Below are 12,939 nucleotides of genomic sequence, written 5' to 3' on the forward strand. Positions count from 1 at the left end.
TGCTGTTGGAAAGGTTGACAACATTGTTGCAACAGGAACTGCATTCGAAAGAATAAGTACAGATGAAATAGTTTATGGAGTACGGCTTGGAGAAGGTGATGTGCGGGTTCTCATTGAACTTGCATGTGATAGTCATTCTCTACTACCCATACCTATTGTTGGAAGCATATATTTTGTACACGATGCAATTGGTTCACACGTTCCATGACCAAAATATCTTATAGTTATAGAAGAACAGAAAAAGGTAAAGTTTTAATTTCAAAATATGCATTTTTGCATTAGCATGTTCTCATTTTAATTTTTGACATTCTTTTGTTAGACATCTAGTAAAACGTCTCGTGAGTTAGAAGCTTTGGAAGGAACAAAGTCGAAAAGGAATGAATTAAAACTGCCAACAACAATAAGATTCGTGTTGAGGCATGTAGAGAAGGATATGAAAGATGAATATCTTACTATCCCAGTCGACACTCAGGAGATTTTTGGGTATAGCTTCAATGTGAACATGATGGAAGATAACATTAAACAGCTTTGTTTGATGGAGGAATTAGCTCTTCGGTGATATTGAGCTACATGATGTAAGTGCGCAACTTCAAAATTTTTATTTTTCTTATTTCTTAAGATGCCTATTTATAATATTAGAAGATTTTTCTTTTAATGTTAGATGCTTATATGAATCTGATTCAAGTATTCTAGAGGAATATGCATTCATGAATCTTGGACAAATTTCAAAAGGTTTGGGTACAGACGAGCATAGAGCTCAACACTTGTGTAATAGATTTGTATCAATCAAAAATAAATTATTGATATGTCCATTTAATTGTGGGTAAGTTAGAATCAAAGTATCATTATTTTTCATATGGTTCTTAATTATAAATATTTTTTACTAAATTGAAACATATGTTTATTATATAGATATCATTGGATATTATTTATTATCTCATTACGGGCAAATACAGTGTATAATTTGAGAAAGATTTTTTAGTATCCGTTCGAAATCAAATTTTAATTGGTTAGTGAAATATATATAAAAATTGGCTTGGAATCAAAAGTCGAAATGTATATGAAGATGAAAAATACATGCGAAAGCGAGTGGATTTTTATCCATGTGTTAAAATGTCAACCTTTGCTTATCTTAGTCAAAGTCGACCACGTTGATTTTGCAATTTACAGCGAAGTAAGTTAACATTATATATACTAATTCATTTGATTTAATATTTACAATTGATTTCATGGCATCTATCGTAGACCATTCGGGAGTAAAGTAAACCATGACATGATCGTGGTCGGGTATATGCCCTCACTATTATATCTTAAAAAATTCATGGAAAATCGTCTGAGGAGAAGATGGTTACATGAAGCTATCGAAGGAAATCAACATTTTAATTGGGGAGAAGATGGTTATATAATATATACATATAATTTGAGAAAGATTGTTTAGTATTCGTGCGAAATCAACATTTTAATTGGTTAATGAAATATAAAAAAAAAATTGGCTTGGAGTCAAAAGTTGAAACGTACATGAAGATGAAAAGTACATGCTCAACAAAGTTTTCAGCGATAATTTGTTATATGATTTTTACTATTTTTTGAGTTTTAGGACATAAAACTCAACACTCATTACATAGGGTACAATAGATTATCCTTCAATTATTTTAAATAGTTATAAAATCTTATACATTTATAAATCACAGGCATTTAGAAAGCATAATATAAATCATATATTTCAAGGCTTCAATGGAAATATCTTTAAGGATGTAAACATATTGGAAATCCCTTTTGGTTTTGAAAACATTTTAAAGAAAAATATCTCATAATCAATGGGCTTCCTCATTTAACTTTCAGTGTCTCCCATGCCCACCATTCATGCTTTTAAGTTCTTTGAAAATCTTTTGGAAATATTGGAAATTCTTCTCAATTCTTTCTCAAGTAGGATCAGGGTAAAAGCAACTTTAAAATGGTCGGACTTCATTTATTTATAAGCCTTTTCGATGACACTTTCAATGCAGAAATGATGACTTCTGCTTGGCAGTGAGAATTAGCCAATGTCAAAATGCCACATGTCACTATTGTTTCCTTATCCTAAATGGATTGGGCGACAAATTCAAATCAATTGTCGACTTCCTTACACAAGGGTGACGTCATTACTTTCTGGTAAAGTAAGCCCAAAATGCATAATAGTTCCTCGCGTAGCCTTTATCACATAGTTAGTTCTTTGTTGCATGCATCATTATCGTGTAAGTTAAAATGCATTTAAGGCCTCACAACTACTACCTCCTTATTGAAATTTCATCCTCGAAATTTAGTAAGTCTTATGTGAAGAATTGTGGGGACTTAGCTTTCATTAACTCCTCACTTTCCCAAGTGACTTCATCAACACCATGGTTATTCCATAAAACTTTGACCATGGGGATCACCTTTGTTCTTAGTACTTGTTCCTTTTTGTTTATTACACGCAAAGGTCTTTCTTCATAGGTCAAGTTTTCTTTTACTTCTAGGGGTTACTGTTGGTATGTATGAGGGGTCTGGAACATATACTTTCACAGTTTTGAAATAGAAAAGACATTATGAATCCTAGACAGTTTCATGGGTAACCTTAACTTATAAGCCACTAGTCCCACGCATGCCAGAATCTCATAAGGTCCTATAAACCTTGGGCTTAGCTTTCCTGTAGTGGTTTGACGAACAATTTTTTTATTTGCTCATGTATTGTGTACTCTTTTTTACCAAGCTTATCTACTGTAATGAATTCATATTTGGCTAAGAACGTATTGAAAATGTTTTTTTTGTTTTGTTTTGTTTACTTACCTAAGTAACTATGTAGGCAAATTGTAGCGATGTGCATAAACTAATTTCAAAACACAATAACCTAAAGATATGAGGAAATTACTTTGTGGAGATTAACCATAAATTTATCAAATGAATATCCTAATTAAGAAGATTTAATAATATCAATTTAAGATTTATGTGTTTTTCATGTACCGTATATGTGTATGGGAAAAAAGAGTAGTGAAAAATGTAGATTAAAGCTAAGTTTATTAAATGAAAATCAAAGTTGACCAAATTTTGTGAAATCAATTTAAGAAAAAATTGTATTTCAGGTACCATATATATGTATGAAAAAAAAATAGTGAAAAATGAGGTTTGAAGCTAAATTTTAAATGAACGTCACAATTAACAAGATTTAATAAATCAATTGAAGAAAAATGTGTATTTCATGTACAGTATATATGTAGGCCAAAAAAGAGTAGTGAAAAACCCATATTATAATAGTCTCCACCCCAAACACAGATTATAATAACACAGACTATAATAATCTACACCCTCATCCCAAACACAAATTATAATAATACAACTATAATAGTTTAAACCCTGAACACAGACTATAATAGTTTAAACCTTAAACATAGACTATAATAATTCTGAGTATAATACTCTACACCCCAAACGCAGACTGTTATAATCCCAAGACTATTATAATACGTAGACTATTATAATCCCCGGACTATAACCCACTCCTTGCCTCAAATGTCCCAAAAGATTTTAAGACAAAGGAAATAAAATCAAATAAAATGGGAACAAAACTATTATTATTAATGCTATTATTATCTTTATTTTCAATCAATCATCAATTTTGTATTATTCTTTTTTTAAAATGTTATTTGGTCCAAGATCGTGTACCAAGATATCGTATACCAAATATAAAAGATCTTGGTACACGATCATGTACCAATGTCTAAATAGTCATGTACTAAATCTAAACGATCTTGGTTCAAGTACTAAATCTAAACACAATATATTTTTGTTCAATGATCGTAAACAGTGAAAAAAAATTGTTTAGATCTTGCTATATACGATTGTTTAGATTTGGTACACAGTCTTGAATCAAGATGGTTTAGATTTGGAAAGCAATCGTATAGAAAATGATACGCAATCGTGATCGCGTATCATGATCGTTGAGAAGAAGAATTACACGTGCATGTGTAGCAAATTAATCACGTGTTGACTAAGACATTTTAAGTATTTCTCATTGTGGGCCTGAGGGTTTTGTTTGTTTTCAAAATTGTTGTATACATTGTAGATATTTTGCCGATTTATTATACTTTAAAAAAATCCTTAAAGTAAATATTGTAATAGATTATTATTTTGTTAAAACAAATATTTAAATTATTTTCTTAAATTAATATCAGTTAATTAACTATATTTCAAATGAAATTATATATAAAATGAAAAGTAGATGAAAATGGAAAAAGAGAAACTTACAACTTTAGAAAGAAATAAATGAGAAAAAAAAAAAAAAAACAAGTTAAGAAACATAAAAAATTAAGAAATAAAGAATAGAGAAACTTTCCTAAATATAACAAACTACTGAAATATTTACGGCTGTGTAACAAAGCCTATAAATTTAGCCATTTTTTAAATATTCCGGATTTGCCCTTTTATCCTTTTCTTCGCGATTTTTTATTGTCTTCTTCCTCTGTACTCATGCGATTTCTTCCATCTTTCTTTTTATAGATTTGGGTAACCAAATCTATTTTTTTTTATTCCTGTTTCTTTTTTTTTTCATTGCATCTTCTTTATTCTTTTCTTTTTTAAACAGATGATGTATAAAGAATTTTGAAAAAATTGGTTAGGCATTTAAATTAGAGTAACCAGAAACTAAAAGATTGTATATAAAGAATATTGAAAAAAATCATCTTTTCTACGTAGATGGTGTGAAAAAATTGGTTAGGGATTTAAATTAGAATAACCAAAATTAAAAGATTGAGTATAAAGAATATTGAAAAAAAAAATCGTTTAGATTTGGGGTAGCCAAATTTAAACGCCCCAAATCTAAACGATTGTATAGCCAAATCTAAATGATCATGTTGACAAATCTAAACGATCGTGTAGGAAAATCTAAACGATCGTATACCAAATTTTGAAAAAAAAAAAGATTTGGAACCCCAAATCTAAACGATCGTATAGCCAAATCTAAACGATCGTGTAGCCAAATCTAAACGATCGTATACCAAATTTTGAAAAAAAAAGGTTTAGATTTGGGGTAGACAAATATAAACGACTAATTAATTAAACGATCGTGTACCAAATTGCGTTACCAAATATATTACGCGCATCGTTGACAGAGCATTTTTTGTATTTTACACGGTGGGCCTCTGGGCTTCTTTCATTTTCGAAATTGTTCTCTTTTTTATATTTTTGAAAAAGACCCCTAAAAAATATCATAAATAAACCAACTAAAGATTTTAAAAGGTAAAAGAAATAGAATCAAATAAAATGAAATGAAAACATACAAGAGAAAAGAGAGACTAAGAACTTTAACACACAAAAAAAATAGAATCAAATAATAAAAGAGAAAAGAGAAACGAAGAAGTTTAACGCATCAAGAAAATAGAATCAAATAAAATAGGAAATAAAATCGACGTAGGTTTTCTACGTTGCCCGATTTTTAAAAATATTAAAAATTTGAAAACGAGAAACAAAAATATAATTACCAAACACATCATTTTATGAAACGTTATCAAACGAACCCTTAATTATACATTAATTAAACGAAAATGTATTAGGTGATGTTTGTTTCAATGAAAATGTCACTTTTTTAGTGGACATCAGAGATGGAAAAAGGAATAGGCATGCACCCAAGTCCAAGAATTATACGTTAAACTCATTCAATTTTTTAATAAGGGTTGACAAGAAAAATAACAAAATTAGAGGTTTATTTTGGATAAATGATAATTTTATTTTTAATTTGACAAAATAACAAAACAATTAATTTTTAAATAATATATAGAAGAACAATACCTTAAATGTCCCTACCTAATTGACAAATGTGATTTCTAAATACAATTATAACAAATATCACAAATACTTGAACATTCTAATTTCTCCGCCAAAGAAAATAAACATCTTCTGCATACAACTACTTTACATCTTCTGCATTTTTTGTGTCATCTCCTTTCCTTCATATCTTTGTTCCTCTAGCATCTTCGTTGCTTCAAATCTTCGATTAGCATCTTCATTGCTTCAAACTTTCGTTCGCGCGACCATCTCCGTTCTTTCCTCCGTTTCGGTGACTTTTAAGATCGCTTTCCACCGGTCTTCGTTCAGGTATTCAACCATTTGTTTCGTCTTCAACTTTCTGTTCGTTTTCAACCTTTTGTTTGTTCTTCAACCTTCTGTTTGTTTTCAAATCGGTGAGTTATTCTTTGGATTTGTCCCCTATTCTTTCATGCGGCCATCTCCGTTCTTTCCTCCGTTTCTGTTGATTGTTAAGATCGCTTTCCACCGTTGCTTCCAATTGAATCTTTTAATTTAGTTTTCCTTAATTAGTTCAAATTTATCATAATAATTAATTATTGCATTGTATTTGGCATGATTTTAAGGAGGGATTAAATTTTGAATTTAAACTTAACTAATTTATGGTAATTATTTGTATTATATTTGACATGATTTTAGGAAGGGATTGGTACGATATTCGTAAAAAATTGAATCTTTGAAATTCTTTTTCGTTTATTTCTTAATGTTTATCCTAATAATTAATTATTGTATTATCTTTGGCATGATTTTAAGGAGGGATTCAATTTTGAATCTATAATTCGAAAGATAAAAATTTGAATATTTGAAATTCTTTTTCGTTAATTTCTTAATTTTTATCATAATAATTAATTATTGCATTATCTTTGGCTAGATTTTAAGGAGAGATTCAATTTTGAATTTAATAATTCGAAAAATAAAAAATTGAATATTTGAAGTTATTTTTCGTTAATTTGTTACCTATAATTCGAAAAATAAAAAATTGAATATTTGTAATTTTTTTTCGTTAATTTCTTAAATTTTATCATAATAATTAATTATTGCATTATCTTTCGGCTAGATTTTAGAGAGAGATTCAATTTTGAATCTATAATTCAAAAAATAAAAAATTGAATATTTGAAATTATTTTTCGTTAATTTGTTATCTATAATTCGAAAAATAAAAAAAATTTAAATATTTGAAATTCTTTTTCGTTCATTTTTATCATAATAATTAATTATTGCATTATCTCTGGCTAAATTTTAGCGAGAGATTCAATTTTGAATCTATAATTCAAAAAATAAAAAATTGAATATTTGAAGTTATTTTTCGTTAATTTGTTATCTGTAATTTTAAAAATAAAAAATTGAATATTTGAAATTCTTTTTCATTAATTTCTTAATTTTTATCATAATAATTAATTATCGCATTATTCTTTTGGCTAGATTTTAGGGAAGAATTCAATTTTGAATCTATAATTCGAAAAATAAAAAATTAAATATTTGAAGTTATTTGTTGTTAATTTGTTATCCATAATTCGAAAAATAAAAATTGAATATTTAAATTTCTTTTTCATTAATTTCTTAATTTTTATCCTAATAATTAATATCGCGGATTCAATTTTGAATCTATAATTCGAAAAATAAAAAATTAAATATTTGAAGTTATTTTTCATTAATTTATTGATTTTTATCGTGATAATTAGGGAATGTTGAAACTAATAACATATGTTTAAGGATGGTTGAAACAATATAATAATTTCTTTGATTTAGTTAATAATTATTATAAGCGAGTATATTTACAAATATACTGTATTCGTGATATGTAATATTTTGTTTGATTTTTTGATCTCAATAAATACACAGTATTTATATATGAACAATTGTCATCCATGGAAGGATAATTTCAAACAAAAAAAAGTAGGAAAACATTTATGACAGTTAGTTTTGCCATAAATCAAAATAATATAACAGTTTGCTATTTTTTTTTTCCTATCCTCATATTTGCTATTTCCACGGATTCCCCTTTAATAATCATACTTGAGTATGTATAATCACATATCAAACTAACTTTACAAATAAATAAATGTCACATATATATAAAAAAAAACAAGGAAGAAATATCGTTATCACTCGACAAAGTAACAACAAATGTTTTCAAGCCCGTATAAATACTATAAATACTAAAAATGAAATCGGTATCGAACAAAAGTAACTTTGTTCTGTTGGTCTTAGTTAAGCTAGGTTCCTTTCCTTCATAAAAGATTCAATTTTTTCCACATCTTCAGGAACATCAACACCATGAGCCTCATGGTCAACCTTAATAACCTGTAAAATAAAAATGGCAGTCATACATTTTCAAAGGTGAAAACAGAACTTTCCTTTTTTTTTTTTTTTCCTTAAATAGTTTCTAAAATTTAAACCTCAATTTCTAAAGGTGCCCTTTATTTAATGACTTAAAAACAATAAAGACAAGATTAAAGTTTCCATTTGGTCTAGTCTTCAAAATGTTACACTTCGAGTCTTTAAATTTTGAGTTCGATTTCAGTTTAGTTTTCATGTTTCAAAAGGTTATAACTTACTCTTAAGATTTGAATTTTGTTTCAACTTAGTCCATGAGTCTCAAAATTTACACTTTTAATTTCAAATTTTTGCCAAAGTGAACTCGACTGAGTGCTAATTGAGAAAACTTTTTCCTTAAAGATTGAAGATTCAATTTAATACACTCTTATGATTGTTGTACACTAACAAAAATTGAACTTTCACTATAACTCACTTTTCATCTTTGGTGTTAATGGCATTAATAAATTAATTAGTAGGAAATTGATATGAATAAAAAAAAACTATTTACAAAATATAATAAAAAACTTAGGTGAACTAAGTGTGATAAATTTTGCTATATTTATAAACATTTTCAATATTTTGCTATTTTTGAAAATATTCCTTAATTAATTTAGAATAATTAAAAGAATTATAAATAAATTAAGTTTTGCTATTTTTCTTTTTATCATTATTACAACTAATTTTAAAATTTCACTTCATAATTATTTTAAATGAGTTTATATACATTAACGCTAAAGACCTAAAGCAAGTATTAAGTGAAAATCTAAGTTAAAGGTGTTTCCTGAAATCGAATGACCAAGTTAAAAATATATCAAATCATACGTAAAATTGTAATTTATACTGAACACACTTTAGATTAGATTAGCCAAAGAGACTACCACTCAAATGACAAATGGTATGCATTAGTAACTAAAATGCCTATAGTTTGAATCCCACTTTGTCAGTTAAAAAGCAATTTTTTCTACAAAAAAGTTATTCCATACAAACTGTAAGAATAACTGCTTTTAGAAAGTATATGAATTTCCAAAAGCGGGAAAAGATGCTATATAACATAAGAAGATGAGCTGTACCTTCATTTTGTAGCCATGTTCTAATACTTTTAGCTGTTCTAAATCCTCCTCTAGTTGCAATGGTGTTGGTTCGAGTTCAGGATAAATACTTAAAAATTTCGAATCATAGCTCTGGAAAGAAAAATAGAAAAAATGGAAGGTTCATTTAGTCTGCCATTGCGGCACAATGAATTCATCTCCTATACATTCAGTTAATACCTGGATTCCAAGATGAAGCAAATAAGGAAATTGAAGGTTGACCTTTCCTGACCTGCATGAAGGAAATGAATTGATGAAACTTGATAAATTTTCTGAGCAATCAAAGCTATCTATAATGGAAGCCTTGAGTTGATTTAGAAGAGTACACACAAGGGAAATCCAAAATAGAAAAGAAAATCTTACTTGTTGAAAGGGATCAGTCCTCTTGAAAAATAGATAGCATAACCACGACTATCCACTACGCACTTCACCCGATTGGGATCGAATGCATCTTCAGATTTTAAGGATGTCACGGCAGTGCTGAACACTGCATCCGGGGCAGCCTACACACCATAGAAACACAAGTTAAACAATTAAAATGATACAAGACAACATTAAACCAAATTTTGACATCACTACATTATTGACTATGATTGGAATAGGATTATAAAGGCCAATTTATTACCATGCATTCGTTTAATATCAAAACTTCCAAGTCTATCTAATAAAATGTTATAATAACTGAAAGGCATGAGCTCATTTACCTGCAAAGCTTTAACGATGCCGTCAATGATCTCTGGTTCAATAAGAGGCTCATCCCCCTGAATATTTACAACGATGTCATATTTCTTTTCAAGCTTGTGAAGTGCTTCATTACAACGCTCAGTCCCTAAAGTAGTTTCATACTTAAATAAGACTTCAAAAGTTTTCATGAGATTTTGTTATTTATAAAATCACAGTGCTTACCATTCCGGCAAGACTCTGATGTCATTACAACATCCGCACCAAATCCTTTACAGCATTGTGCAATCTTAGCATCATCGGTTGCTACAACTGGAAAGATTTCAAATAAAAAGGAAAGGATGAGATGATGAAAGTGAAACATGAAACAAAAAGAAAAAAAACGCACTTACCAACACAATCCAATGTAGTAGCCATTTTCGCCCTTTCCCATGTTCTCTGCAGTATATGAATTTCTTAGAAACATTAAAATTTCAACAGACTTGAAAGTTCAACAATATAAAAACAGAATCATAGGTCATATAGTACGAATTATTCATTCATACAAACTAAATCAACACCCAACACTGGAGAACTGAAGATTAATCAGTATAACTCTTTAGATCGCGAAACACAGATCCGTATAACATATGATATCAGTTACACATTTTCTGTGAAGTACAGATCTCCACCAGCCAATGCAAAATTAAAGTCCTATTCATACAAGTCCTTATGGATTTGAACTACTAGAGCTGAACTTATAAGAATTGGTGGAACTGACATCACTGGAAAATAGTTCCTAAAAACGTATAACTGAACGAACCCATAGGATTGAAATTTGGTTCTTGTTGATCAGATTTTGTACGGAAGGCTGTTGGTTTGATCAATAAATGATATGATATGATATTACAAAATAAACCCGAAATAGAGAAAATTATCAAGAACTTCTAAAATTGAAACAAACAGTATTTAAACTGTAATAATTGACAGAAGCACAATATTTACAGTAGAGAAGACCCACAAAAGAGTGAGTCTATGAAACTGTCAAAATACATTTCTTGTTGATTATTCTATTTTTCCTCCCAAGCTGAAGATATCAAAAGAAGGCTATCATGAACTATAGCGGACGGGTGCTCTTTTCTTTCATGAATGGGTGGACCACCCAAATTGCTGAAAGGAAATTGTTGGTACCCACGAGAAGAGCCACCGGCAAGTTGAAGGGGAGGAAAATGGATCATAAGGAAACCACAGAATTCTGCCGTTCATTTCTTTATGGCATTTCTGCTTTAGCTAAGCTCACAAAGCTTTCAAATACCTAAGACCAGTGTGAAACCACTGTGAACAGTTGTACTCACACCTAATCAATAGATACAGAGGAATTCTACTAATTCAACTACAATTCATCTCACAAAACCTACTAGTTACATTTTATGCTAGATCCATCACATAATGAATAGTTTCAACACAAAGTTAGAAATTGAAACGGACAAAACCCAGATCAGACATGAAACAAATGAAAATTCCATGAGTGTTTACAGTAGTATACATCGAAATTGGCGGATCCAGAAATGACCCGAACAATAAAGAGAAAGATAAGGAACAATTAGACTAACCTGGATCATGGGCTTTCCCAGAATCTCAACGAGAGGCTTCCCCTCGAACCGAGAAGAGGCAAAGCGGGCGGGAATGATTCCAACAACGCGGCTACGGAATCTCTTGGATCGACCCAAATAAGATCGAGCTCCGAAGGCGGCACCGATAGCGATTCCGGCGACGATACTATGAACAATCCAGGCCTTGGCACTGCCGAGGTAACCGGAGGATGAAGATGAAGAAGAAGAACAAACCGACATGGTCTCCCGCTAAGAAAAGAGCTCGCTATTGCACCGATGGGAAATTGGGCTGTTGGCTGTTGCTTCCCCCTTTTTTTCCTTTCTATTCAAATTTTTTATGAATATTACTAAGTTATTTGACAAAGGTTCGTTGCACTAATCTAGCTAGAGCACCTAAATGAACCTTTGGTCATCTTTACCCTCATGAAAGTGGATGCAATAGTGATGAAATTTGATCCATAGATCAATTCTAAGATAATTCAATTCAATATAGTATTTTTAAGTGGTGGGTGACACTTGAGTAGTAAAGTGTCACGAACTTTTTCTGTTTTGCAAATATATCAATTTTAGTGTTGAAGTATATTGAATATATCAAGTGTATAACTGTGTATAATAATAGTGTATCAACAATATCAAATGTATAAGCGTGTCAGTACTAAATGTGTATTACATCTCTCACTATTTTTTTTAACATTTTATAAGTTAGAGTTTGTTTTTTTGCTATTTTTGTAATTATTTTATCAAATCTACCATAACCCTTGAAAATAACAATGGTCAAGAGATATACATTATTTGTTAAAATTGAGATTATTCACTCCCACACATTCAATGACCACAAAAAGATTAAATAGAAAAATTGTAGTATTAGTAGGCCCTTCTATCCATCTCCCTTGCTTGAAATTTCCTTCATTTGGAATCCATCGGTCATCCTTAATAAAAATTAGATTGATTGTTACTTCAATTTTTCCTTGTTGTAATTTTTTTTTTTCAAAATTTCAAAATTTCAACTAAGAATAATGATTAGGTACATCCAATGATACACCTATTTACCTGCTCTCCATCTCTCTATCACACTAAAATAAGATTAAAACCTATTTATAAAAAATGACAGTTTTTAATGTTATTTTTGTGTGATAGAGAAAAGGAAGCACTTAGATGGATGCATCCGGGATGCACCCAAAGTTTTTTCTCTAACTAGTCGGTAATTGGGGTTGTTAAAAATTGATTAGTAACCATGTTTTATCCATATATGTTGGTTGGAAAATTTTAAACCTCAAAAGCTTAACTCTACTATATCCTTACAAACAACTTTTTCCAACTTCTCCGATAAACTTTCTTTCAATCCTAAGAGGAACCCCACTAGAACAAGGCCCTCTAACGAAGGAGGCATAGGGTGTCCAATCCTTTCCAACTACCAAATAATTTTATAACTCTAAATTGAACCA

At 29.7% G+C, this 12,939-nt stretch overlaps 1 protein-coding gene across 1 annotated transcript; it reads right to left on the reverse strand.

Moving 5' to 3' along the window:
* Nucleotides 1-7,813: 7,813 nt before the first annotated feature.
* LOC103493332 (3-deoxy-manno-octulosonate cytidylyltransferase, mitochondrial) lies at nucleotides 7,814-11,941 on the reverse strand. The gene is made up of 8 exons (XM_008454038.3): nucleotides 11,495-11,941; nucleotides 10,295-10,340; nucleotides 10,128-10,214; nucleotides 9,926-10,050; nucleotides 9,585-9,724; nucleotides 9,402-9,453; nucleotides 9,204-9,314; nucleotides 7,814-8,118 (listed from the first exon to the last, which is right to left on the reverse strand). The coding sequence occupies exons 1-8, from the start codon at nucleotides 11,732-11,734 to the stop codon at nucleotides 8,026-8,028; spliced, it is 894 nt and encodes a 297-aa protein (XP_008452260.1). The 5' UTR covers nucleotides 11,735-11,941; the 3' UTR covers nucleotides 7,814-8,025.
* Between the last annotated feature and the right edge of the window lie 998 nt (nucleotides 11,942-12,939).

The sequence above is a fragment of the Cucumis melo genome, chromosome 6 (assembly GCF_025177605.1).
Source record: "Cucumis melo cultivar AY chromosome 6, USDA_Cmelo_AY_1.0, whole genome shotgun sequence".
NCBI classification, from domain to species: domain Eukaryota; kingdom Viridiplantae; phylum Streptophyta; class Magnoliopsida; order Cucurbitales; family Cucurbitaceae; genus Cucumis; species Cucumis melo.

Coding starts and splice junctions, on each gene's coding strand:
- LOC103493332 (XM_008454038.3), bottom strand. CDS start 11,734: ATGTCGGTTTGTTCTTCTTCTTCATCTTCATCCTCCGGTTACCTCGGC. Junction 10,215..10,294: donor TACTACATTGGATTGTGTTG/GTAAGTGCGTTT, acceptor AAATCTTTCCAG/TTGTAGCAACCGATGATGCT. Junction 8,119..9,203: donor AACATGGCTACAAAATGAAG/GTACAGCTCATC, acceptor TTTATTTTACAG/GTTATTAAGGTTGACCATGA.